Consider the following 27,927-nt stretch of genomic DNA (forward strand, 5'->3'; position numbering starts at 1 on the left):
TAAGAATAGATCAAATGGCAGAGATTTAATAGTCCATAATCCCCTGGGGGGAGATTTTAATGAATTTGATTTAAAAAAATTGACATGTGAGGTTATAAAATTTAAAAAAAAAGAAAATGTCTTGTAAAAGGGTCAGGAAAATTAATTGAAAGTTTTTAACTCCTCTAATTTTTTAAATTTAATTCACTAAAATTTGTCTTATCTTCTATTTCTGTCCAACCAATTTGTCATATAATATAGTCTGTTTGTTTAAAATTAAAAAATAAGTGCTTTTTAAATAATTTATAAATTTTATAAAAAATAAATTTATTTTGTAAAGGTTTTATAAAAAGATGATATTATTTTGTGTTTGGTTTCTATAATAAAAAAAGTTATTATTAGCTAATTATTTTTAAATTTTATAACATCTTTCTTGATTTTTTTATAAAAATAATTTATTATTATATTATTATAAAATTTTATAATATTTTTGTATATCCTGCCTCTTCATAATATTATTTCTCATCTATTGTATTATATTATTTTCAGGAGTTATTTTAAAATAATAAAATATCTTCTTTTTTTATTCTACTTATTTTCAAAAGCTTAAATAAACATTATAAAAAATCACAAAATAATTTTTTTTCACAAAATTAATGATTTTTTTTAAAAATAAGTTAAAACAAACAAGCTGATAATTGAATCTTCATCCGTTAGAACCATGGTGGTTTTATGCTTGCTTTTACGAATTATTTCTAGATACTTCTGCAAGTTGGAGTTCTATCAAGCTTGAAATGCATGTTAGTCTTCATTTTCAATTGTGTCTGTTGAATTCTTGTTTAATAATAGCTCTACCATAAAAGCATTATGTCGGTCTCTTCCAGAATTCTCTCTCTCCAACCAAGCCGTCCCCATAGTGAAGAAGAAGACGATCTTTTGACAAGGAGCTCGAAGAAAATAAAGAATACCGGTGCAACAGCTAACTTGAATGGTATTCAAGGAGACTGGCCAAAAATGGGTACTAAACTACCTGAGAAGAAAAATGGAAAATCAACCTTTGCCAAGAAGCTTATGGGAACCAGCAAAGGAGATGAGCTATCTGACGATGAATAGGAAATAGATGATTACAGGGCCTCAGATGATGAACAAAACAATTCTGAAGAAGCAAATGAACCAGACTACAACACGGTGGAAGATCCGATAAAAAAATTCTCGACATTTGTTTTCTACCAGAGAGTCAAGAAGAGGCTCTATAATGCCTGGAAGAAGGCGGTCATTGTGAAGCTACTGGACAGACCTATTGGCTTTAAGGCTTTGGAGAATAGACTGCAAGCCATGTGGGCTAAGAAGGGAGTGATTAGGTTCATCAACATAGGACATGGCTATTTTGTGGTTAAACTCTCAAACCAAGAGGATTACTTCAATGCATTAACAAGGGGTCCCTGGATGATCTACGACTACTATATCACTGTTAGGCCATGGGAAGCTATGTTTAAACCACAAACGGTGACCATCGACAAGGTAGCTTGCTGAGTTCATGTATCGAAAGTCTTTTTAGAATATTATGATAATGAAGCTTTAACTTGATATCCCCTTGATATCCCCTTTCCAAGCTAGTTTTATTTCAAGACGCCAAATTCAAGATAACATCATTATTGGGCAAGAAATATTGCACATTATGAAGAAGGCAAGAAGGAAAAAAGGTTTTTTTTACTATGAAAATAGTCCAGGAAAAAGCTTACGACAAAATCACTTGGCATTTTTTAAAGCAAGTTTTAATTGAGGCTGGTATGAACTTTGACTTTATTTCTTTTATTATGAGATGCATTTCTACTGTCTCTTATAATGTTTTATGGAATGGGATACAAATGGAGTATTTCTCTCCTCACAGGGGTCTTCGAGAAGGAGATCCTCTTTCACCTTTCTTATTTGTGTTGTGTATGGATAGGCTATCACATATCATCAGTGATACAGTTGATTCAGGGCTTTGGTTACCTATTCATATCACAAAAGAAGGGCCCTCGATTTCTCATCTAATGTTTACAGATGATCTCCTCTTTGGAAAAACCACTGAACAGTAAGCAAATGTTATGATTGATTGTCTTAATGTTTTTTGTACAGCTTCTGGGAAGAAGGTTAATAAGTATAAATCTTCTTTATTCTTTTCCAAGAATGTGAGTCCTATCCTAAAAGGAAAAATAAAGAGGATCGCGGGAATGAAGGTCTCTGTGAAAATTGGTAGATACCTTGGTTTTCCCTTAACTGATGAAAGGAAATCAATAGGAAAATTTCAATATATTGTTGATAGAGTTAGAGCTAAGCTTGCTGGTTGGAAATCAAATTGTCTTTCTGCTGCTGGATGTGTGGTGCTTGCTAAGTCTATATTGAGTACAGTGCCTCTCTATCTAATGCAAGTTGCCAACATTCTAAAAACTATCTATTATGAGATTGAAAAACTTTAAAGAAATTTTATTTGGGATAGTACAACCTCAAAAGGCTTCCACCTTTTAAGTTGGGATAGAATCACTCTTCCTAAAGCCTATGGAGGACTCGGTTTTAAAAAACTTACTCATGTAAATAGATCTTGTGGAACTAAATTACATGGAAATTGGTCACAGGTTTGTGGGCTAATCTTTTGTAGAAAAAGTACATGTTCATATCTCAAGAAGACTTGCTGGAAGCTAAAGCTCATGATTCACCAACCTAGAAATTTATTTACCAACATAAGGATTTGGTGGATAAAGGAACTAGATGGCAGCTTCGTGATGGAGAGTCAATTAAGTTTCTCAAAGATTATTGGCTTTTTCCTAATAAAAAGATTAAATATCTAGTGCTGCGTCCACTTTTTGAAGAAGAGATGGAGTCTAAAATTGCTGATTGGACACGATTTAGAGCGTGGGATTTCATCAGATTGTCCCTTATTATGCCACAAGAAGTATTATCTAAACTTATATCCTTATTACCTCCTTCTTAGTCTGCTGGTCATGATTTCATGATGTGGAATAAAACTACTAATGGTTCTTTCTCTACTAAAATTGCATACTTTATGATTGAAAAACCACCTTTAAATTTACTGGATCTTATGTTCAAAACTGTCTAAAAATAGAAGGGGGTTGAAAGAATTCATGCTTTCTTTTGGCTTACTTATCATAATAGATTACCCACTAATAAATGGAGAAGTTTATGGGCTATTTGTTCTCCTTTATGCAATTAATGTGAACTTGATGATGAAGACATGCTTTATATGACCAGGGACTGTTATTATGCAAAACAAATTTGGCATAAATGGGTTCCAACTAGATTTCATCATATTTTTTTCTCTTTAAATCTTAAAGAGTAGATGACCTGGAATTTTAAACCACCCAACAACACTAGTTTATCTTCTAATTGGAATCTCCTTTAAGGTGTGACTATTTGGGAATTGTGGAAGTAGAGGAATTATTCTATCTTTCAACATGATTTCCTCAAACCTGTCAATCCCATGGATGTTGTGCTACACTCTTAGCAATCCTATGTCACTACTCAAGATGAATCTCTTCTGGATAATAATGATGATGAGTTTGGGATATATGTTGGAGACCACCCCCAAAGGACTGGGTCAAATTCAATACAGGTGCTATGTCATCTATTTCGGGTAAGGCAAGATATGGTAGTGTGCTACGAGATTGTGTAGGAGTTTGGATTGTAGGTTTCTCCTTTTCCCTTGGTATTTGCTTCCCTTATGAGGCTGAAGAATGGGCCATGTTTAGAAGTCTTAAATTAGCTTGGGATATGGACTTCAAGAAGATTGTTGTTGAATTTGATTGCAAGAACTTGGTGGAGATACTAAATGGAGAATCTATGAATTTGCTTAACGGAAGTCTTGTTTTGTTAGAAATTAAGTGAATCCTCCAATATGACTGGTGAGTGAACATTAATTTTATTCATCGAAAGATGAATATGGTTGCAGACTTACTAGCTAAGGAAGGAATTTTGGTTTCTTCTCTGTTTGATTTAGCCCCCTTTTCTTGAAGGACCTTGTTTTTAAAGATTGTATGGGACTTCAGTCCCTTTGTGTTGTTGATATTTAATTTCTTGTAACTTGGGTTTTATCCTTTTTGTTATAAAAAAAAATTGTGTCTGTTGAAGGTCCAAGTTATAGTGGGCTTGGTTTTATCTTTCCTCTATACTCTCTTAACTTTAGGCAATATTTGGTTGGGAAGAGAGGAAAAGAGGGGAGGGATTTTGCTCCCCTCCCCTTAATTAGTTTGGGAAAGTGTGGAGAGGGGTCTCTCCTTTTTTCCCCTCCATTTTCCCAATCCTCATCATTCAAATTATTTTATTAAATATTTTTTAATTATAAAATTAATAAATGGTGTGGATTGGGAAAATGAAGGGAAAAAAAGTGAAGAGACTCCCTCCCTAAAAAAGTGGGAGGAGGAGAGGAAAAATTTAAAAAAATTTCCCCTCTTCTTCTCTCAAAATTGGGGGGACTGGGAAGGTAGGATATAATTTTGTTACATAATAACTAATATAGTCTCCCTTTTAATTGTTACTTTTTATTTTTTTAAACAAATTTAGCAATGTTGGGTTTTTAATAATATATTTAACAATAATAGTTATTCTATATATTTATAATTTAAAAACATTCATAACTATATTTTATTGGAAAAATAATTTTAATAATATAAAGATAAATTTATCTATTTATAATTATCTTTTCTCTTCTTCCCTCTTGAATAAAATAAGGTAATATTAAAACCTTTTCATCCCCTCTATTAAAACCGCTACCCTTTTCTATCCTCCCATTGAACCAAATAGACCCTTTAGGAATTTGATTTCTTTGGGCCAATGTTGTGATCCCTTTTCTATTTTGAATAAAAGTGCATTTTTATCCCTAACGTATTTTTTGAGGAGCACCCAACACTTTAATATTTTTGTTAGAGCAATTTTGCCCTTAACATTATCAAAACAAAGCATTTTTACTCTCTCCATCAAATTTTTTAATGGTCAATACTTAAGATCAATATTAAAATTTTAACAGAAAGGGCAAATATGATCCGTTTTGATAACATTAAAGGCAAAATTATTTTAACATGATTTCTTTTCTATTAGGGTGATGAGTGCTTCTCAAAAAATACTTTAGGGATAAAAGTATACCTTTACCCTTTTATTTTTTTTAATTAAGTTTACTTTCATTTAAAAAAAATGAGATTTTTCTTCCCTCTTTTATTCTCATCATCTTTCCCTCTTTCTTTCTTTTTTCTCTGTTTGGCATATGAAATAAGTTTCATTAATAGAAGAGATTATCCTCCTTTTTGTTTTCTAACCATAAAATCAACAGTTGAATTGCATTAAAAAAATCAACGTTTGAATAATTCATATTTATTTTTATAAATTTTTTATTGAAATATTAAATTGTAGAAATATGAATAATTAAATTCAATATGCTAAAATTTAATTACTCAACTTGTATTATTTTCAAACATTTATATCTTGATTCTCTTATTTTCTTGCAGTCACTATCCTTTTTTTATTTTAAGGAAAGTCAAATATACTAACGAATTAAAACGAAACACAAGTAAAGTCACTAGCCAATAGGTAAACAGGAAGCAGGAAAAAGAAAAGAAACTGTGGCTGAGTTGACTTAGAGCCATTTTAGGCGTAGATTTGGATAGAAGAAAAAGTAAGGAGAAAATATAAATAAAAGAAAAGTATAAGAATTTTTTTAAATAATAATAATTTTATTATTATTCTTGAGAGTTTTTTGTATTTTTTTTTTTATAATTTTCTCTTACCATGATTACCTAGTTCTGATAACTCTTATACTATGAAGATGGGATATAATAGTTTTTGGGCACTCTTTGGAGTTTTTCTTGCATTAGACCTTGATGGTCTCATTTTTATCTAAAAATTGAAATTGCCTTTAAAATATTTATTATTTATTTGGAAATTGATTGATTCAACATTGCCCATTGGAAATATTTTGCAAGATCATCATCTCAACACTGCATCTCATTGTGTGTCTGAATGCCTTGAGAATGAATCTTTAGATCATGTTTTCTTTTCATGTCTTTTTGCTATAATGGTTTGGAGTCCTATCCATTAGATCTTCAAATATTGCTCAGATTAGCTTGATTCCCTGGTTGCTGTGCTCCCTATTTTTAACAAGGAAGGGCAGATTGATATCATTTTGCAAATCATTATTCTACTAAATTTGATTTGGCAAAAGAGGAATGCAGCTTTTTACAATGAAGTCACTTAATCAATGATTTTGCTAGCATTATTCACCATTTAACTAATATTTGTCCATGGTCTTACATTTTAGATGTCTCATTATCTTCATTCAAGAAATGAAATTGGTAACGTACTTCTTTCTCGTTCTCTGATTAATTACAAGGGATGAAAGATTTAGATTAAAAAGTATAAGAGGAAAAGACATAGTTTTTTTTTTCGGCTAAAAAAAAAAGACCTAGTTTTTTGCCAAGTTTTCATTTGGCAAAAGTAATTTTTCTTTTGGCAACGATATCCAAAATATTTCAATCCTATTTGTCATCATTTGATGCTTTTGTGAATTATCAACAACAATCTATATATAATTTCCTTGGATCCTGCCTTTTTTATATAATTTGCTATAAAGTTTTTCTAGACTCTCCAACAAAGATATTTGATTTTAAATGTTTTTAATTATGGTATAGATTTTTGGGTAAACATAATTTTTGAGTAGGTACTTTACTTGTTTTTTACTTTTGGTTCTCATACTTTTTTTTGATATTTTAGATCCTACATTTTTATTTTTTATTATTTTTTTATCTTTTTATAAATAAAGTATAGAGATTTTGAAAGGATTTAAAATAATAAAAAATAAAAATATAAAGACATAAAATATTAAAAAAAGTGTAGAGATTAAAAGTAAAATGCAAGTAAAATATAAGGACAAAAAATTATGCTTACCCTAAATTTTTTAATTTTTTAATTTACTTCCTTTTCATTTGTCACTGCTATATTTAATTTCCCTCCTCTAAACTTAGTTCAGAAATTTATATTGTTGAAAATTATCTTTTTACTTTTTTAAATATATTTGATCTTTTTATATAAAAAAAATGAAAGCTACACTGGAAACTGGAAAACATGTAAAAGTTGCAGTAAACTAAGAAAAAGAACGGTGTCTGCTACTGCTACTCTCTATTTTATCGTGGAAAAAACATCGACGATGTCTTGAAAAATGAGCACATGACTCAAACTTACGGTGAAAAAGTAGGTTCTTTCTTTTTTATTTTTTTGCCAAAATCCCGTGAAATTAATTGTTAATTAATTCATAATTAATAATTAAATTAACTACTGTACTATTTACGAGTCATTTTCTCGGCTTCTCCGAAAAACCTCTGGCTTGCTAGGGTTTATCTATCGTTTCGATCCCTCGCCACTCATTACCTCTTTTCCGACGAAACCATGTCGCTATACCGCCTTCTCATCCGTTCCCTCCGCCGTTTCTCCACCTCCGAACTCGCTTCCCAAAACCATCTTCACCATACCCAATGTGTGAACTTCGAGACTAATATAAACCCATTCCAAATCTCACAGAGCCGTGCCTTTGCGTTCTCCTCCGCCGAAGAAGCCGCTGCTGAGCGTCGACGCCGGAAGCGTCGCCTCCGTATCGAGCCGCCCCTGAATGCGATTCGCCCTCCTCCGCAGCAGTCTTTCTCGCGTGATCCTAACGCACCACGCCTACCTGACTCCACTTCTGCACTGGTTGGACCGCGCCTCAGCCTACACAATCGAGTCCAATCTCTTATTCGCGCCGGTGACCTCGATGCTGCCTCTGCAGTCGCACGTCACTCTGTTTTCTCTAGGACGCGGCCCACTGTTTTCACTTGCAATGCCATCATAGCTGCCATGTACCGGGCGAAGAGGTATAACGATGCCGTTTCTCTGTTTCAATTTTTCTTCAACCAGTCCAATATAGTGCCCAATATTGTATCTTACAATAATTTGATTAACACCCATTGTGATGAGGGTCGAGTTGATGTGGGGCTTGAGGTTTATCGCCATATCATGGCGAATGCGCCATTCAGCCCGTCTCCAGTGACTTATAGACACCTTACCAAAGGATTGATTGATGCTGGTCGCATAGGTGAAGCTGTTGACCTTTTGCGTGAAATGTTAAATAAAGGGCACGGTGCAGATTCTTTGGTTTATAATAACTTGATTTCTGGGTTTTTAAACTTGGGAAATTTGGAGAAGGCGAATGAGCTATTTGATGAGCTTAAGGAGAGATGTTTGGTGTATGATGGAGTTGTTAACGCAACTTACATGGAATGGTTCTTCAATCAGGGGAGAGATAAGGAGGCTATGGAATCCTACAAGTCATTAATGGATCGACAGTTTAGGATGATTCCAGCAACTTGCAATGTTCTATTGGAGGTCTTGCTTAGGCATGGTAGAGAAAAAGAGGCTTGGGCTTTATTCGATCAGATGTTAGACAACCACACCCCTCCAAATTTCCAAGCTGTTAACTCGGATACATTTAATATAATGGTCAATGAGTGTTTTAAGCTTGGTAAGATTTCGGAAGCCCTTTCAACATTTAAGAAGGTCGGGACAAGAGCAAATTCAAAGCCTTTTGCCATGGATGTTGCAGGCTACAATAATATCATTTCCAGATGTTGTGAGAATGGGATGTTATCAGAGGCAGAAACTCTGTTTGAAGAATTGTGTTCAAAATCACTAAGCCCGGATGTGCCAACCCATAGGACTTTGATTGAGGCCTACTTGAAAATGGAAAGGATTGATGATGCTTTGAGGGTATTTAACAGAATGGTGGATGCTGGTCTGAGGGTGGTTGCTAGCTTTGGTAATAGGGTATTTGATGAATTGATCAAGAATGGCAAAGCTATTGATAGTGCACAGATTTTGAGTAAGATGGGAGAAAAAGATCCCAAGCCGGAACCTTCTTGCTATGAGGTTGTTATAATGGGACTCTGTGGTGAAGGTTTATTGGACAAAGGCCGTGATTTGCTGGATGAAGTGATGCGGTATGGTGTGGGGGTGACTCCTGCATTGAAGGAATTTGTAACTGAGGTTTTTGGGAAAGCTGGGAGGGGTGAGGAGATTGAGAGACTTCTTGGCATGAATAGATGGGCACACAATCCTCGTCCTTCTGGACCAAGGCCTCCATACCGTCCACCACCTCCACCAGCAGCAAAATACCCTCCTCAGATGACAGGACCACAGAACCAGTCTTCTGTGCCTCCTTCTCAAATGAGAGGACAGATGCACCCCACGCAGCCTGCTCAAATGACGGGAACACATCAACCTTCATGGGGTGCATCTCATCATATGATGGGCCCTTATATGCCAGCATCAGGAATTCCACCGCATCCTGCAGGACCACCTTCTGCACCTCCATCTCCAATGATGGGACAGCAGCAAGAACCACAGCCTCAAATGATAGGTACACATCAACCTTCATGGGGTGGATCTTATCAAATGTCTAGCCCTCATATGCCTGCATCAAGGATTTCACCTCATCCTGCAGGGCAACATTATCCATCATCTGGGGAGCAAGTTCAAACATCACCACCATATTATGCACCCTCAGGTACTGTTCCACAAGCTACTTGGGTTCCCGAATAATCAGTTGGATTAATAGTTCCTTACGAGTTAATTTACTCAAAACAATTTGGCAAGATACTGTACATGATTGTTTTTTAATTTTTAATTTTTAATTCTATGCCCAATGGCAGGACAACATTATCCACGTTCCGGGGAAGCAGCTCAAATTTCACCATCAAATCATTCAGTCTCTGGACCATCAGTTGATGCAGTCAGACCTTATCAGCCCCCTTCTGAATTCCCTCCTCATGTTGAGGAATCAAGTCAGCAGCAGTTACAAGTCCCTCAACGGATGGCAGCTTGATTTTGGAAGTTCAGGACGTTCCTGGTGATGCACGCTTTCTTTTAAAGTAGGAGAAGAGATGTCATCATTTTAGGTATCCTCTGATGTTAAGCCACAGTGGTCAAAATCTCAAAACAACAATAATGAGGTGTTTGTAAGTTAATAGATGATATGGGAACCTACTCTCATTTATTAGTCCTTATAGGATGTGTCATATGGAATATTTCATATTATAATTTATTATTGTAATTGACCTTGAATTTTTGGCAAACAAATAATTTTGTACTGCCTCTGATATCTTCCTTCATTTCACCTGAAAATCATGTGAGTTTCATCTCGCCTCAGTTGCATTTGCCCTTATGAATTTATACATATTTTGGTCTGGATGTAATTTTTACTGTTCATGGTACTAAGAGGTCATGTATTTGTGTGGTGCGTGTGTCTCTTTCATTAATTACATCCATGTAGCCTCTGGCATTGTTATCCAATTATTTGTTGGGCTGATAGTTTATAGCATATTTATTTGCGTGGCATGTATGACTAGAAAGGAATGCTAGAAATTTTTAAAGGCACCTTGATGGCTCTAAACGACTAATGGGAAGGGTTCCTGCATCTTGATTCCCTTGTTCTTTTCAGAATTTTTCGGGGAATCTATTTGATTAATATGAGTGGGGATTCAGTTGCATATTTATTTTGTCAAGTTCTTGTTTTTATCTTTCCTTTTTGTCATTTCCCCCTTTTTGGATTCTTACTTATTTAGGAGGCTCTCTTATCCTTCTCTCATGTAATTATATTCTTCTGTGAGGCTTCTTCGTCTTTTTAAGGCCTATTTTTAACCTTCACTTAGACTTAGTAATGGTAATGTAAGATACAGAATAATATATATGTATATATATTTTGGAATTTATGACCAAGTTTGGGTTTTAATATGTATCTCTCTTGTATAACTTATAAGCACAAATGACAGGAAATAGCTTACTGGATCTCCTCACAACTATCCATATTCTTTTCATTAACTGTCAGTTGTAGTAGGAGTAAAAGGAACTATGCTATATTTGCTGTTAGGCTCCTTATTTTTTAGTATTCTGATATTCTGATCGCTTTGCTGGATTTATACATTGAGTTGATGAATTAGATTGATGATATAATAATCCCATTATGATGAGAAGTTGAGAACTCGGTCTGTAATTTTATCATGTCACTATGTTTCCTTAATCTTTTGTTTGTTTTGGTCAGGCTTTTGTCTTGGAGGACTTAGGGAATAGGTTTTAGCTTTGCTCCTTCATCGTTGCAGTTTCTCTTATTTGTTGTGCTTGTTACATCACTGGTGATGCATTAATTCAGAGAATGCAAATGATTTTAATTTATTATTTTCTATCTCAAATTTTTAATATTATAGTACAAAGAAAATAAATGTCATATGTCATAAGGAATTTTGGTTGTTGTGAGCAACTCAACGGTAGATTGTTTGATGAGCAAATTCAAGGGATGAGGATTGCACTTTGACATGTTCCTGGGGGAAGTATACGGGCTCGATATGATCTATCTATGTAGAAGTTGTTTCATGCTTTCTCAGATTATGTCTATCTATCAAATATGGTTACAAACAGTTAGTTACAGTTAATCAATTCAATGTTTCAATACTGGTTTGACGTTTATTGATTCAGTTATCAACAAGACGCATCTTACAGCATGAATCATTGCAGATGCCTAAGGTAGGCCCAAATGAGTTCTCTGACTCTGGGCAAAGTTCTCCTGACAAATTGATGCTTCTGAGTAGGAAATCAGTTGAACGGTCATTACAGTTTTTTCTGAAATTTTTATGTGATAACAAATTTACCATATATTGCAGTGGAACATTTGCAGATAATTTTTCCTGGAGTTCATGTTTAAATTTTGAAATCAAGTTAATCACAGAAAATAAAAAAGCCCTGGAGCATATAATTAGCATGTATAGCTTTTATCAACATTTGTTGATGTCTTGAAATTCTGAAAAACCCAATATAGACCTGAACTTAGTGCCTGCAAATCTCCCAAATTTTCTTGTATTGAAAGGTTCTGGATTTTAGCCTTTTGTAATTGGTATTTGACCTTGATTATGCATTGAGTTCTAGTTGACATGAAATTGTTTATACTGCAAAAGAATAAATTTGCAATATGGTTAGTGACTATTGAGCAAAGTCTTTTTGGACATTAACTCATTGTGCATGTAGAAATTTGCACAATGGGGTTAGATTGAAGCAGTGCAGAATGCAGAATCCACTTGTTTGTCTTTTAGGGAATGCATTCCCTTGTGGCCACGATTTGTAGTTTTACTTGATATTGGCCCTAATGCTATCTTCTGGTTCTTGTTTCTGAGTGCAGTCCCCTTCAAGCGATTTTATTGGGATGCTTTTTCATTAGGAATGTCTTGTGGGTGGGTGGAAGAATTTTGCTTGAAATATTGCACGACACGTGCCTGCAACGAATCAAAAAGAAAGGTACATTTAGATTACGTGACTTTTTGTTCACCCCCAATTATAATTATCTGCAAAATTAAATTTACGAGTCCTTATTGAACTGAAATATGCTAATCAATGGGATAGGTGGTTCATCTCCGATCTTTTCAACCAGATGTAGTCGCTTATTACAATCATTACATATTTCTCAAGGATGAGCTTTTTTTTAATTACTATTTGACTGGGTTTGATTCGACCATTGCTGGGCTAAATTAGAAGCAACTCTCAAAGATGTTTTTTTGCATTCACCAGACTCGAACCCAATAATCTCATTCTTAAGTGGCTATAGCCCTTTTCACTAGGATCGAAGACATGAAAGTGTTTGTTCTTCCATGTGGATGCACACGTAGAGTTGGTTAGTTTCTACTGATTGGTGGAATGTACGATGTATTTTAAAAAACTTGAGTTGCATTATTATAGGTCATGAATAATATTGCCTGCTTATTAGGCTATGCACAATGCATGCGGCTCCATTTAGATGTTTTAATAAATTGTGCCAAACTGCGTCCACTCTTTGTGATGTAATGATAAAAATTTGCATTTATGATCTTTGATGACCGAACTGATTTCTTACACAAGTCCACTTTTGTTTACTGTGACCTTTAACAGAAGCACTATCATGTATGTGTATGTGTGTATGTAAAGTTAATCTTCAAAGGACAACCTTCATTTGGAATCCATGCTGGTATGCAGCAAAGAATAGGTAGTTATTTTTTTGAAAAAATTAATCATTTAGTTTTTACAATTTTGTTTTAGTTAAAACTAAGTCTTTGATCTTTGATTCAATATTACTTGGATTCTACAATTTTTGACTCGGTTGAAATTTAGTCTCTGAGTTTTGACTTGACATAGCTTAGTCCCTGTAGCTTTATTCATTTACAATATTGGTTTTTATATTTTAGAAAAATAAAATTATAAGGGCTAAAGTTAGGGAAAATGACAATTAAGGACCTCACAAGACCATTAATCATAATTAGGAACTTTGAATTATTGAAATTTCAATAATAAATTATGGTTCTTACTTGGAATTAAAACAGTTGATCGAGTCTCACTTGGAGAATTAGGAAAAGATGCTACTGAAATTACTATTATATGTTAGACAATTATTAATTTTAGTTGGAAAAACTAAGATCTATACTTGGAAATAGAATTAACAATAATTTCAACCTTTAATAGTAATTTTAGTAGTCCCAATTCCCAACCCATAATATTTAGGATCTTGTTTTTCTAATTGAGATTAACAATAGTTTCAATCCATGGTAGTAATTTTAGTGGTACATTTTCTTGATTTTCCAAGTGGTTAGCATAAAGATTCACAAATGATTGGTTTTATATTCAAAAGCAATTATGGTAAATTTTTAAGTGATTATTGTATATTCACAAATGTCTTTCAAAAATTTCACAAGTGAATTTTAGTATTGTACCAGGAAACAACCCATTTTTAAGTGTGGATATTTGTTTTCTCAATTAAGGTTAACAATAATTCTAATTCATAATAGCAATTTCAGTAGTGTTTTTTTTTTTAATTTTCTAAGTGAAATTTGAGGGCAAATTTGTGAACTTGTGTTTTTAATTCTAATTTTCAAGTAAAGATCATGGTTTTAAGGTATCTAATTGTAATTAATGGTCTTATGAGATTCTTAATTGTCATTTTCCCCTAAAATTATTTCTTGACACTGAAGGACTCGTGTTTTAAATTGTTAAAATTATAAGGATTTTTTTTTAACCTTTATTATAGGGATTGAGTTGTTAAAATATAAGGATTGTTTTATTAAGTCAAAATTAAAGGGACTGAATTTCAATGAGTTAAAGCTTAAAACTATAAGAAGTGAGTTTTAACTAGTTGAAGTTTGGAATTGTATTATAATTGAGTTAAAATTATAGAGATCAATTGATTAATTATAGTTAAAATTATAGTTAATATATAATAAGGATTTAACTTATATGTTGACATGTATATATCAGAGATGAACCTAAGATTATACAGCCTACAATTTGATGGTGATAAATCCGATGGTAAATATATAAATTTAATTATGAATTATTTTTTGAGAATCAGTGACTAGCTTATGCTATGACGTGCCAAATAAATCTTGAATTGTTAAAATGGACCAATGGGTATCTCCGTTTATTTTGTACTGTGGGGCCCATTTACATCTTCTCCCTCACTCCCCGATCCTCACTCACTCTCTCTAACCCTCTAGCTTCTCTCTCACTCTCTCTACCTCTCCCTCTCCCTCTTCACCTTTTCCTCTGTCGGTTTGTTCTTTCTTTTCTTTCTTTCTTCCGTGTCTTACCTTTTGGCCAGATCAATGCCCTTGCCTCCTCATTGCAGCAAAATGATTCCAGTGGATAACACGGAGATCAAATCTTTGTGCTTCACTATTTAAAATAACACTGGTTTTGAATTCGCTTGGTTAAACAAATTTGGATTTTGAATCGATTTAATCTTGTTTGAGTGCTTGTACTTTCTTGGGTCTCTGTATCTTTATATAATCCCTAAGGTCGGTGCTGCAGACATGGTCGAGCGTGTTGTGGCGGAGCTGCTGGTCATTGGAAGTTTGGCATATGCTGTTGCGCCACTGGCTTCCTCGGCTTCGAGGTTGCTTTTTGCTTACGGCGACAGGAGGCCATGTTCTCCACTGTTCTCTGTCTCTGTTGTTGATGGAACATGACAAGCATAATTTTTTAAAAACGTGGTTGCTTCAATAATCACCTTCAGATATTGTTTTGAGCATAAATAATTATACTGTACGAAATTTTAGAGTCTCTGTTGAAGCAATAAAGAGAGATTGATGGAAGATATCAATCTCATTGCACAGAAGATTCACAAAGTAAGCATGAAAATGAAGGAAATTCAAGTTCAAAATTTTGACTATTTCATAGCTTGAAGTATATGAACCTTCACGCCATGAAGTTGGGGCTGTGGTGAGAGGCGGAAGGTATGTGAACCTTCACGCCTTGAAGTTCAAAATTTTGACTTCATTCATAGTTTAGGTATTTTTTTCGACAAATGAGGGGATCAAATGAATTGATGACATGTGGCTTGGTATTTTTTTTTTCAAGTCAAACAATTGGTCAAATAGAAGGATGTTAGTTGAAAATAAATGGGAGGTGCCTGTTGCTCTGATTTTATTAGTTCATGATTCACTTCGCACTATCTTATAATATATGTTATTAAGTGGTCTTCAGAAAATAATTTGTGGTTAAATTTTTGCATCTATGTTAAATCCAATTTTTTCTTAGGAAAATGACAATTAGAATATTATAAGAATATTTTGCTGCAAAAAAAAAAGAATGAATATTAATGATAATTGTAGATCTTGAATTTTTAAAATTATAATAATAATTTATGGTTTTTATTTGTGATAAATTATTTTTTGTTAATTAGCTTGAGATTCAGAATGAAATTTAGTAAATTTTTAATTAATGCCACAAAGACTTCCTAAGCAATAGTACATTATAAGTTATTGACTTGCTATTGCAATTAATATTTTGTAAATTTTTAATTGATGTTGCAAATAATTTTAATTATTTTTAATAAATTTTTCAAGCAATTTATTTATATATTGACAACAAAAAAATTATAAATGATTGGCTTATAATTCATAATTATTGTAAACTTTTAAATAACGTGACAAATAATTTTAAATGTGGTTACTTGATTTTTTAAGTGGTTTGTTAGTGCATTGATAGTAAAATATATATATATATATATATATATTCATAATTGACTTTTATAATTTTTTAATAGACATTATAAATAATCTCAAATGTATTTAGTTAATTTCTCAATTGATTATTTATATTTTTTAATTGCTAATAAAGATTATAGTTTATTATTGAGATTTCATAATTCAAGGTTTGTTTTCCTTTTTAAACTTCTCGATATATTTTTTTCCCTTTAAAAAGATATTTTTAAAGTTCCACGGCTTATTGCAAGCTCCTTAATTTCTCCATGGATTGAACCTTGCCTTAATTAAAGTAATGGCTGATGAAGAAAATTTCATTTTTCTGGTTGATTCAAGAGCGTAGGATGAGCACAATATAATCAAAGAGAAAGCAGAGCAACTCCCAAATATGCCCTCCACTGATTTTGGAAAAATGATAAATAAATATCTTGTAAAAACATTAATATTATTTTAGGATTTTTTCACAAGTAAAGCTTTTAAATTCAATACACTTTTTCTCACGTGTACGAAAATCTTTAAAAAAAATTTATTATTTATTATTAATTTTCTTATGAATTCTTTATTTATTATTCTCCTATAATTTTTTCATCGACTTTTTCTATGCCACCAAACAGGTGGGGATGATGAAAGAACAATAGACCGAAACAATTGCATTCCTATATCTATTACGAGTGAGGAAGAAATATTGAAAGGGAGCTGATACTTTTATTTTTCGTCCAACGAGAGCTAATATGATTGAAAATGAGGATTTACACGATGTCACAGTGAAACACGAGATTTAATAACGTGATTAATTTTTATTTAAAAAATAATATCAGTTTCAATTTTGTATTTTTAGTTAAATAAGTGTCGGACCATTAATATAATCTCTGGGTGGTTTGAGAGAGTGACTATCAAATTATATGCAGTTAATAGGCGAGACATAAATCAATATGCTACCATTTATTTGTGAAATATTAAAAGAAACACAAAATAGTATATGCCGTTCAATTAAAACAATGTTTTTTAATAATGGGAATACTGTTTTTTTTTTTTGATAACATACTGTGCGCGCGCGCTTTTACATATAGCTCTCATAAAGTAGACTTATTTAAGTGCCATAAAATTTAAAAACTATAATTAGATTTTTGAAACCTGAGTGTGATTTGAAATTAAAATAAAAAGATAATAATACCCATATTAAACATATGTACATTACATCAGTCATAATTTATAGCTATTTCATCAGTAATTTATAATTATAACTTCAACACTTTACAACTGTAATTTTATATTTAACTATTGAATATATGAAGTTACATTTGCACAATGTTAAAATTATAATTATAAATTACTAGTAAAATAGTTATAAACAATTCATATTAATTTGAAAAAAAAATTAATGTTAAATTTTGTTAAAAACACATGATTGTTTAACTATTGGATATATGAAGTTACAGTTATAAAAGTTAAAATTATAATTGTAAATTATTGATGAAGTAGTTGTAAATTAATTATTTGATTGATATAATATATATTTGATAGAGGCATTATTGTTTTTATAATCTAATTTCAAATTACATTCAAATTTTAAGGGACTTGGTTATTGTTTTTAAATTTCATAAAATTTATTAGTAAATAACTTTGTTCCACGAAATTTATACATAATTTTTTCAAAAAAATATGACTAATCATGTGCGCGGGAATCATTTTTAGCTTTTATTTAAAAACCTGAATTGATAAGGAGGGCGAATTTTGAGCGTAAACGTGAAGCCTCTCATATTAGATGGAAGAGGAATTGAAATGAGATAAACTTGGCCACAAAATATAATAATTTAATTTTAGAAGGTAGCAAATAAAACAATTAAAAAGATTAATTTTTCTGTACTCATATTTTGAAGTAAAAATTAATAAATATAATTGTCAATAACGGTAAAAAAAATATGGGCTGTTTTCCAAGTAATTTTATATTTTTCCATTAAATTATTGAGCACTCGGTGTCCTGGGCATGCTTCACTTGAGTTATGAAAACTTAATGAGATCCAAACTAATCTAGATTGAGGTATGACAAGTATTATAAGGGTAAGCATCCTTGGCCACTTATATTGTTACATTTTTAAGACTCAAACTCGAGACTTCTTGTTAAGTTAAAACAACCTTTATTAGTTAATCCAAGTGCTAATGGTTTCCAATTAAATTAAACATCCATCATTCTATATTAATATATATATATATATATATAACAATATATTTTAAAATGTAATAATTAAAGAATAAATCTTTATATTAAATAAATGTGTAGAGCTAGAGCCATAAGTTCATTAGCTCTCAACATTACAGTTTGTTATGGATGCACCAGTCCAGCTATGTAGTTATACATATTTTCCAAACTCTCAAATTATGTATATACAGATAATAGCATGAACAACTATTGATCTAATTATAAAAATTTAGCTCATAATTCACAAAATTGTGAACTCAAATACTACTCTTAATATGAAAATCTTGTTAGTGGCTGATTGTAAGTATCTCTATAAGTGTTATTTGAGTTTAGAGACATGCCTTGATTTTAAAACAATCAAGATCCAATTGATCTAAATTTTTTAATAAAAAATTTCCCTTCATATAAATATAAATTAAATGTAAGGGATTAAATCACATCAACTCAAAGTTTGAAAATTAAAAAAAAAACTTTTTCTGAAAAAAAAATGAAGTTTAAGGTATATTGCGAATGTTAATTAGATATCACGCTTCATAAGCAATATAGTGGATTTCATGATGACAAAATGTTAATTGCATAAATAAGAAAATGTAAAAGTGTTTACTATGATGTTTTTTAAAGCCATGTAAATAACTAAATATTCAGGTTAAAAAAAAGCCAGGTAAATTATCTGTATATGACTCAAATTTTGGAGTTGATGGAAAGGATAATGAAACAATTGTATAATTTAGATTTTAATTTATTTTTTAATCTATATTATTCTTTTCAGCCATTTATTTACTATTTACAAGGATATAGAGCCGGCATTTTAGACATGCTCAATAGGTCAACCTAAACCAACCTAAAAAATTTAGGGTTGGGCCAAAAAAATATTTTTTAATGTTCATGCCTATATGAGTTAACTCGAATAGGCTCAAAAAAAATTTAAGCTAGCTTAATCAGATTCCTGCTTAACCCAAATATTAGAATAAAAATAATATTTTTAAAAAATATAAAATATAATAAATATTAATTAATTATTTGACTTCTATGCCATTTTATATTAAAATATTATATATTTGAGTTTATTACTATAATTATTTTTTAAAAAATAAAAAATATTTATACTTTCATATTTTTATTATTTTTTATTAATAAAATATCTCAAAATAATATTTAAAATATATTTTAATATTTATTTTTATATTTGAAGACACATTTATTTTTTAAAAAAGTTTTGAGTCTTGTATATCATTTGAGTATCCAAAAAAATATATTTTGTATTTGTTACAAAATAAGATAATTAATTTTAAAGTAAAAATTTAAATTTAAAATATTTTTAAAATAAAATTTAGACATGTAAAAATTCTTAACTCTACTATTAGATAACTATAATAAATAGAATAATATTTTTAAATAATTATTTGATTATTGTCCACGTAAGACTTGATTAAATATTAAGAATAAATTAGAATAAATACTCCTCATATGTAAGGATTAAAAAATATAAAAATTTATAAAAAATAATTAAAAATAGTATTTTTTTATAATTAAACGATTTTAATTTATATAATACAATGATCACTATTTTTTTCATATTCTTAAAAATAAAAAATACATTTTACCCAAAAATTGTTAAAAACTTTAAACTAATTGAGGTAATAATTTTAAGTTAGTAATCTAATTATGATTGAAATAATATTAACTTGATAATAATTAAAATATTATAATTTAATTAAAATATATAAAATATTTATATATGATTATGGTAAAAGTAATATTTAAACAACTAATACATTAATTTACAAGTAAAAAAATATTTATAAATAAATTACATATAATATAACGAAACAATAATATATAAGGTTGATAAATTATTATTTTTTAAATAAGTCAGAATAATATTTTATGATTAATAAAGTTATTTCAAAATTAAAATTGATTTAAAAATAAAAAAATATTTTTTAGAAAAAATTTGGTATTTGTAAACCTAAAACTTGAAAGTATTAAAATTAAATTTGATTATATAAATTTTTTATATAAGATAAAATACTTTAAATTTGCTCCCAATACTTCCAAAATAAGCTCGTCCGGCTTGCCTTTTATTGGCTTTTTATATGGGAAAAAGAAATAAAAAATTCCTTTCAAACCGGTTCCTACCTGATTTGAATGACAAAACCGGACCCGTTGAAAGCCGACGTCGACATTTCGGGTTCTATAAATACCCTCTGCTCCTTTGTGATTTAAAATTTTCGGTTTCCCGGCACAATACTGATTCTGGAATAGCATGGAAGAAGATCAGCTTCGACAGCAACCTCAAGGTTATTATCTCTTTTCTCTGTCTCAGTCCATGGCATCTCTTATTCAATTTCAATTTCATCAGGAAGGGATTATCTTCGTAGGGCTTTTAATTTGGTCGTAGTAGAAGAGAAAGCTTTCGAAAGGGAAAATGCAGTCCTTCGTAGTTTTCTTTTTCGTTTTGAATTGAGGCTTTCTAGGGAAATGAAACTGAAAATTCCGGTGATTTCTTCGAAAAATATTTGTTCTAGGTTAGGCGGATTCTCGTCTTGATAGACGCCGTTCATTTTTTTTTCATTTTCAGCGTAGGATTTTGGTTATAAGGCACTCTTTCTGGTCTGAGGTTATTTATTTGGTTTTCACGTTTCAGCAATTTATTCTTTGGGCTGTCTCATTCATGATAATGATTTTTTGCTGTTTGTACTGGCATCATATTAATGCCACGATTTTACAGGATCCATTTCATTTCCAATTCAAGGTATGGAGTCCGTGGTGGCTACAGTGAGTGGTTACCATGGAACAGAGCGATTCAACCTTATTAAGTTGATTACAAATGCTGGTGCGAATTATGTTGGCGCAATGTCAAAATCAATCACGCACCTGGTTAGTATACCTTTTTGAAAAAGAAAAAATCAGAAGTAAACAAATGAACGTAAGAGATGAATTCAATAGGAATAGCAAAGAATTATAGACTGCGGGACAATAAACAGACAAGTCTCTGGAGGAATAGTTGCTTGTGTATTTAGTTGGAGAAACTAGTTGATGGTTCATGGTTTTTGATTTTGTTGAAAATGGTCAGATTTGTTGGCGATTTGAAGGAAAGAAATATAATCTTGCTCGGAAATTCAGAATAGTTATAATAAATCACCAGTGGATTGAAGACTGCTTAAAGCAAGGAAGGCGTGTTCCAGAGGAACCTTATAGATCGAAAAGGTGAATTTGATATTTTCTTCTCATTAGAGAATAATGAACTATGGCTTCTGCTTCAGTAAAAGGAAAACTTGAATCTTGATGATTCAAAATCGTTTTCAGCATCCACTATCACCTCTGAAACATTGAAATGACAATTGAAAGTTCATAAATTGATTCAATCTGACACGACTCATTTGGCTTTGAGATGATTCAAAACTACTATTTTGTGGTTTAAAGCTATTACATAATAAATTCTGAAGTTCAAAAAATAATTTTGATGTTAGTTACATCTGTAGAATTTGAAACTAAGCTGTCCTTAGGTTCTACTTTCTTGCAGTGGAGAAGAAGTGGGGCTAATATTGCTGCAAGTTCCACTTATTGTCGAGGCAAGTAGCTTGACTAAGAATAAAGTGCTTGATCATGGGTCAGATGACATTGGCTCCAAAAATCAAACGACTGATATCAGTTCTGGATCTTCTGGAAATTCTGTCCGGGAAGTTTCTTATTTAATGAACAAGGTATCTATTAGATTTGGATCTCTCTCCCCTTTTCTTTGCTGTCTTTTAATAATTGCTACTTCCAGTTGTACATTTGTACTCTCAACCTATCTTCTGAAATGTTTATGATGGTGCTTTAGTAGATTAATTTAGACTTTGATTACGTGTTGCTACAAATATTCTTGCTTTGAAATTTTGACAAAAACATTGGTTCTTGAAGTGGTTACCTGAAGCTGATGACATATCCTATGTCTGACTTGAGTACTCTGCTCAAGGAATTTGTTTTAAGCAGTAGCAGCTGATGCAAAATAGGGAATGTAAAAAAAACTGATGCACTAGCTGTACGGGTTCTTTTGACTATCTTTTATCCCCTCTACTGAACGCATGTGCTTTAGAATATTTATGTTGGTACATTCTCAAATGAAATTACAGTTAAAAGCATGGGTGGTGTACTAGGAACATGATGGAAATGCTCATGAAAAATCATGGAAATATGTTTACAGGTGATTTAGGATACTTTTTTTTCTTTTAAAACATCTGTTGATCTTATTGTCTTCCTTTCTCTTAAAAAGCAGGAGCCAACAACTTTTTCTTCCAGACAGTCAATGACAGCAAAAAGAAAGATCTCCAATTGTAATGGGGTGGCTACTAATGCTGGTCCTTCTCGCCACAGAAGAAGGCTTGTGAAAAAGAATATTCGAGGATTGTCAGCTCCCATACATGATTTGAGCTCTGAGGAGTACCTTAGCAGAACGGATACATTAAATACCGATGCTGCAGCCTCCTCTAGCCTTTCTGGTGGCGTCTCTTCTGATATTATTTTAGAAGGCAGAGAAGGATCAGATATTGTGTCAAATAATCAGAACATAGCTATCAATGGAGCATCAAATGCCACTGGACAAATCAATGATTCAAATGATTTATCAAGTTCAAGAATTTCAACTCTATGCGTACAAGATGCCTTGCTTACTACAGAGAAAACATCAGTAGATGATGGTTTTGAAAAATTCACAGATGGTATCCAGAATGGTAATGAGGCTAATTTACCTATTTCAACAGAGTTGTCATGTGTCATATGTTTGACGGAATTCAGCTCAACACGGGGGGTTTTGCCATGTGGACATAGGTTTTGTTATTCTTGTATTCAGAGTTGGGTTGATCACAGGGTAAATTATCTATTCCTTTTGTTTTTTTCCTTCTCTTAATCATGCTAATAAAAAATGGTTTGTCTTTCTGTTCTCTTCATTGGTTGCCATAATCTTCTCTTTTGCATATTATTTTCTGTTGATTTTAATTCTAAATTCAATTTCTTTGATCCTACTAAAGTGCTTTCCATAAATCCAAACGTCTTCTGATGTCTTGTTGGAGAATTTTAAGAGCCATCAAATTCACAATGCTGATTTTTCTACCAAAATTTGTTAACAATTTCAATTTGTAGGCACGTGATAATATTTAATATTTAAGGTAAATATTTGTGTAAAATTCTTAAGAGTGAGTGATTAGGTGCTGACTTGAATACGACTTCTTTCTGTATTTCTCATCCCTTGATTGTCACCTGTGAGTGTATATATGCATCAACATTGTACTGTGTAATTTATGTCAATGAAATGCGATTCCTAATGTCCTCTCTATTCACTTAGTTGATAAAATAAATGGTATGTGATATTCAAATGTTCTCCCTTGTTTTTGGTTTTTTGCCCTCCATAGCATATTAGCAGTTTAATTATGTTTGAATTTTATTCTTATGAGGGGTTGTCAATATCTGTAGACTGCAATGGGAAAAATCTCAACATGTCCCTTGTGCAAGTCAAGGTTTGAGAGCATCATTAAATATGAGGATGCAGCCCGGGATCAAAAGATATATTCCCAAACAATCCCATGCGGCGTTCCAATCTCGGATATTATTTTTCTTATGGATCGAGAACAACCGTATTATGGTTTTGAGGTATTCTTACCCTCGTAATATTCACAGCTTTATGCTTCTGATTTCAGACAATCTAATTGCTGTAGAAAAACTTATTTTTGTTACCTTATGTTTCTGAATATATATATATATATATATATAATCTGCAATAGAGTGATCTAAAGGAATTTAGTATGATCTTGCCATTCTCTTTTGCTTAACTTGGATGGTTTATATATGTCTTGCATTCTGATGGACTGCGTATAGGTGACGTGTGGGGCATGCTCAGTGCCATATGATTAAAGAAGTTGCCAAGCCATAATATATGAGTAGACAGCTTCCAATTAATAAAAAAGAATAACTTTTAGGCGTTTTCTGTCCCAACATTTGTGTACACAACTTCTTGCCTTCATGGCAATAATCTGTTTTGCCTGCAGGGATTTTTGCTTTGGTAATAACTGAAATGAATCGTTTGGCATTTGGGAGTGGCTTTGCATTGGTTTGTTATGAATATAGTGACTAAATTTTGTATTAGCGAAGTTTAGTAGTTAGTTGTTACTGAAATCATTGAGATTCAAGCGTTAGTTGATGTGTCATTAACGAATATCTAGATTTTAAAAAAATCAACGAGATTAAAGTCTTTTTCAACATTTTATGAATGGCCATATATGAGATGATTGATCCCGCCTTTTTAGGCTCTATTGAGGTTATAACATGTCTACTGCTGCTTGAAATCTTACGAAATTTAATCACACTAAATTGAAAATAAAAACTCATTCGCGATTATGGGGATTGTGTCAACAAAAGTTAATCCTATTGGCGTGTTCCAATTGTAGGCTATCCACTTTAGACCTTTATAATGTTTATTTCTGAGACGTTTTCTTCAACTATGTATTATTTTGCAACATGTTTGAATTATTCATTTTTGTCCGGATTTGACAGGAAGTTTATGTACACTTAATTTCTTTTGTATTGATGCGTCTTTTCTATTCTTTATACAGTCTTCACAGACAGGTGCTTGTGTTGCTTGCCGGGGGCGAGAACCTGAGGATCTGCTCATGCGTTGCCATCTTTGCCATATTCGACAAATCCATTCTTACTGCCTGGACCCTCCTTTATTGCCATGGACATGCAATCACTGTAAGGATCTTCGGATGCTTTATCTTAATCATTCACATTAGTACATATCTCCTTAAGAATCCTACTTCCTGGGGCCCCCTAAATGTGGACTGAATCTTCCACGTATGATTCTGCTGCATATTTACTCAGAACACATTTCTGATATTAGGAAGTTCTCTGCTAGTAAATGCTGTTGTCTGTACCTCTCCCCAAAGAATTCATTGAGTTTGTTCGATTGGTTTTATTGGTTTTCTCTGAAACCATGTGCCATAGAGTAAGAAGCATAATTTATTGATTATTGATTATTAAGACAGAATCACATTTTGAAATAAGTTTTGAAATAAGTTTTGAGAGGTTGCTTATAAATTCAATCTTACTGTTAAATAATATATTTTACTTCTAAAATAAAGTTTAATAAGTTTAATCATATTAAATACAACTTTATCAATAATTTAATTTTAAAAAGAAATGTCCTTTATAGTAATTTGTAAAGTTAAAATCAATTTTAGTATCCAAACAAATTGTATTATGACATAATCAATTATAATTAAAATTAATTATATTAACCAATTATTTTTATAATTAATTATACTCAATTGAAATCCAAATGGGCCCAAAGGCATATTCCCTCCGTTCAAAAATATAAGTCATTTTTAATTGATTCTCACCCTTCAATAAAATAGTTACCTACTTTCAAACTAACTTTATCTTTTCATATTTACTCTAATTAAATGCTCTACAATAAATATAAAATTACTTATCAGTAGGGGTATTTTTAAAAAAAAGACAATGATTACACTTCAAAATATTTAAAATGCCTTACATTTTTGAACATTTAATTCTTCAGAAAGTGCTTTACATTTTTTAATGGAGGGAGTAGGAAAGAGTGAAGGAAGGGGTAAAAGGTAAACTCATGAATTCTCATCCATTATGCTACCCTTTTTACCCCTTAGTTATCTAACTAGATTAAATTTAAGCATTGTCAGATTTAATTGGGAGTAGTTTTTTCAAAGCACTTTTTTTTTTTTTTGGTATTTACATGAATTTGAATTTGAGACCCGCGTTTGAGTGGTTATAGCCTTTTTAACTAAAATTAGTACTTTTTAGTGCTACCCTTTTTACTTTAATCGCTGTCCAATCTAGGTTTCATGATCCCACTTGGGTGGTTTCTTCTGAATCAACATTGTCAAAGAGGATGGATCTTGCTCGCTTTATTCTCTTTGTTTGCTGCCTTTATGCAATTTTTATGATTTTTGTTTTTCAGCATTTGGGTTCTTTTTTATCAATGATCCACATAAAAAAAATTAGAAAAAGAGAAGAAAGAGAGGAACTAGAACACTGTATGATTCTCTTTGGTCTGTTTTGTTTTCTTCCATTGGCGGGCTAAAAGATTGTAGGGGGTTTTCAGTCGTTAAGTCACTTTCAAGGGATTCTTCCTTAGATTTTATTTTCATAATCATGACTCTATGACAAGTTTACCAATATGTTCTGATATTTGCATGATTAACTCTTGCATCATCAATAATCATTAATCTGTGATTTAATAGTAATTATTTACCTCTTTGCATTCATTAAAAAGGCAAAGCTTAAGTACTTAACATTATATATTAATATATTTTTATTCAATTAAATTAAAATAAGTAGATTTTGATGTGTTAATAAGATTAATAAGAGTTTGTCATGAAATAAAAGATTCATATGTCATGAATTAATTAGAAACAATCACTATAAGACCAAATATATAAATTTTTTCCAATTCAAAATTACACACTGGTAAATTTTCTCACTTTCTCATGTATTTTAAATTTTTTACATTATATTTTATCATATCTATGCGCTCCAAGGTGTAAAGGCCAAGCATATTAATTGATTAACTTGATTTTATAAATTAAATTTGTGTAAAACAATCGTGTTCTTAATCTTGAGTGTAATATATATTGTTTAAGTATCTCTCCCCAGTTAAAAACATGTTGGACACCATTAGAGTGTTATGTAATAGTCATGTCTGACTCAGATGCCATCCCTTGTCTTCCGTTATCACGTGAAACTGTGAAAGCCAATTCCCACATCTCTATTTGCAGCTTTTTTCTCTTGTCACTAGCATGGTGATCACGAATTAGGATCCTCCTTCCAGGATCTTGGATCTTATAGACTTGTACATCTTGTTTGTGCATAGGGATCCTGTGCCTCTTGTTTTTTAAGTTCTGGGATCTCGTAGACTTGGACAATTTGATTTGTGTTATTATTAGGGAAAATCGTATTAAAGGACGGTTGTATCATATTAATTGCGAAAAAGACCGAAACATTATGAATTTTTTCTGTAATCCCTGACGTGACATCTAACAAAAAAATTGAAGGAGAAAAGATGAAAACAACTATACTTGTTATTTTTTATCATCATGCTTATTATTTCTTATTCTTCTGCTTGTCAAACTGTGGTTATTTGTCATTTTTTACCACCATGCGCTTTAGAATATTACATTTGTTATTTTTCACCCCCATGTTTGTTAAGACGTTATGATTATCTATCATTTTGTTTATGCATGCTTGTCAAAATAATACATTTGTTATTTTTTTACTACCACACTTTTTAGACCATTATACTCGGTGTTTCCGACATCCGTGCTTGTTAAATTACTATAGTTATGATTTTTCAGATGCATGCTTGTCTTTTATCGGATGTCATTTTAGGGACTTCAGAGTAAATTAATAACTCTTGATCCTTTTTCATAATTAAGGTGCTATAGTGGTCATTCAATGCAATTTTCCCTTATCGGGGAGAATTTTATTAAAGATCCTTGGATGTGACATAATTTCAATTGAGGCCCAAAAATTTTTGAAATTTTACTATAAGGTTGGAAGACCGAAATGAAATAAATTCTCTTGATTAAATAACTAAAATGTTTTTTAAATATAATTAGCATTGTTATTAAAATAAGTAAAGTATGATTTTTACAAGCAATATTACTCGAA

The 27,927-nt window shown here is 31.5% G+C and overlaps 3 protein-coding genes across 7 annotated transcripts; all 3 read left to right on the forward strand.

Annotated features, from left to right (window-relative positions):
* Nucleotides 1–7,324: 7,324 nt before the first annotated feature.
* LOC129315052 (pentatricopeptide repeat-containing protein At1g10270) lies at nucleotides 7,325–10,151 on the forward strand. 2 transcript variants are annotated; one of them, XM_054958571.1, is made up of 3 exons: nucleotides 7,325–9,412; nucleotides 9,497–9,559; nucleotides 9,705–10,151. In XM_054958571.1, the coding sequence occupies exons 1-3, from the start codon at nucleotides 7,411–7,413 to the stop codon at nucleotides 9,875–9,877; spliced, it is 2,238 nt and encodes a 745-aa protein (XP_054814546.1). In that variant the 5' UTR covers nucleotides 7,325–7,410; the 3' UTR covers nucleotides 9,878–10,151. The 2 variants fall into 2 exon arrangements, with proteins under 2 accessions (XP_054814546.1, XP_054814540.1); XM_054958565.1 differs by having other exon boundaries at nucleotides 7,327–9,559.
* Nucleotides 10,152–10,296: 145 nt separating this feature from the next.
* Nucleotides 10,297–15,492, forward strand: LOC129315064 (uncharacterized). Of its 2 annotated transcripts, XM_054958582.1 has the most exons (4): nucleotides 10,297–11,571; nucleotides 12,221–12,336; nucleotides 12,964–13,057; nucleotides 14,872–15,492. In XM_054958582.1, the coding sequence occupies exons 1-4, from the start codon at nucleotides 11,549–11,551 to the stop codon at nucleotides 15,017–15,019; spliced, it is 381 nt and encodes a 126-aa protein (XP_054814557.1). In that variant the 5' UTR covers nucleotides 10,297–11,548; the 3' UTR covers nucleotides 15,020–15,492. The 2 variants fall into 2 exon arrangements, with proteins under 2 accessions (XP_054814557.1, XP_054814563.1); XM_054958588.1 differs by lacking the exon at nucleotides 12,964–13,057.
* A 4,988-nt stretch (nucleotides 15,493–20,480) lies between these two features.
* Nucleotides 20,481–27,296, forward strand: LOC129291305 (uncharacterized). Of its 3 annotated transcripts, none has more exons than XM_054928608.1 (8): nucleotides 20,481–20,546; nucleotides 20,978–21,126; nucleotides 21,323–21,456; nucleotides 21,773–21,953; nucleotides 22,505–23,098; nucleotides 23,701–23,877; nucleotides 24,837–24,975; nucleotides 27,036–27,296. In XM_054928608.1, exons 1-8 carry the CDS (start codon nucleotides 20,513–20,515, stop codon nucleotides 27,053–27,055), a joined length of 1,428 nt encoding a protein of 475 aa, XP_054784583.1. In that variant the 5' UTR covers nucleotides 20,481–20,512; the 3' UTR covers nucleotides 27,056–27,296. The 3 variants fall into 3 exon arrangements, with proteins under 3 accessions (XP_054784583.1, XP_054784571.1, XP_054784576.1); XM_054928596.1 differs by lacking the exon at nucleotides 27,036–27,296 and adding an exon at nucleotides 26,098–26,506; XM_054928601.1 differs by lacking the exon at nucleotides 27,036–27,296 and adding an exon at nucleotides 26,098–26,504 and having other exon boundaries at nucleotides 22,508–23,098.
* Nucleotides 27,297–27,927: the final 631 nt, after the last annotated feature.

The sequence above is a fragment of the Prosopis cineraria genome, unplaced genomic scaffold, assembly GCF_029017545.1.
Source record: "Prosopis cineraria cultivar Desert tree isolate PC_DT_omini unplaced genomic scaffold, ASM2901754v1 PC1, whole genome shotgun sequence".
NCBI classification, from domain to species: domain Eukaryota; kingdom Viridiplantae; phylum Streptophyta; class Magnoliopsida; order Fabales; family Fabaceae; genus Prosopis; species Prosopis cineraria.

Bases quoted from the DNA above. Each gene is read 5' to 3' on its own strand.
- LOC129291305 (XM_054928596.1), top strand. From the start codon at position 20,513: ATGGAAGAAGATCAGCTTCGACAGCAACCTCAAG. The intron at 23,099-23,700 runs GTAAATTATCTA...CAATATCTGTAG, and splicing joins AGAGTTGGGTTGATCACAGG to ACTGCAATGGGAAAAATCTC. The intron at 24,976-26,097 runs GTAAGGATCTTC...TGTCCAATCTAG, and splicing joins GCCATGGACATGCAATCACT to GTTTCATGATCCCACTTGGG.
- LOC129315052 (XM_054958565.1), top strand. From the start codon at position 7,411: ATGTCGCTATACCGCCTTCTCATCCGTTCCCTCCGCCGTTTCTCCACC. The intron at 9,560-9,704 runs GTACTGTTCCAC...GCCCAATGGCAG, and splicing joins ACCATATTATGCACCCTCAG to GACAACATTATCCACGTTCC.
- LOC129315064 (XM_054958582.1), top strand. From the start codon at position 11,549: ATGAATCATTGCAGATGCCTAAG. The intron at 11,572-12,220 runs GTAGGCCCAAAT...TTCTGAGTGCAG, and splicing joins AATCATTGCAGATGCCTAAG to TCCCCTTCAAGCGATTTTAT. The intron at 13,058-14,871 runs GTAGTTATTTTT...TCGGTGCTGCAG, and splicing joins TGGTATGCAGCAAAGAATAG to ACATGGTCGAGCGTGTTGTG.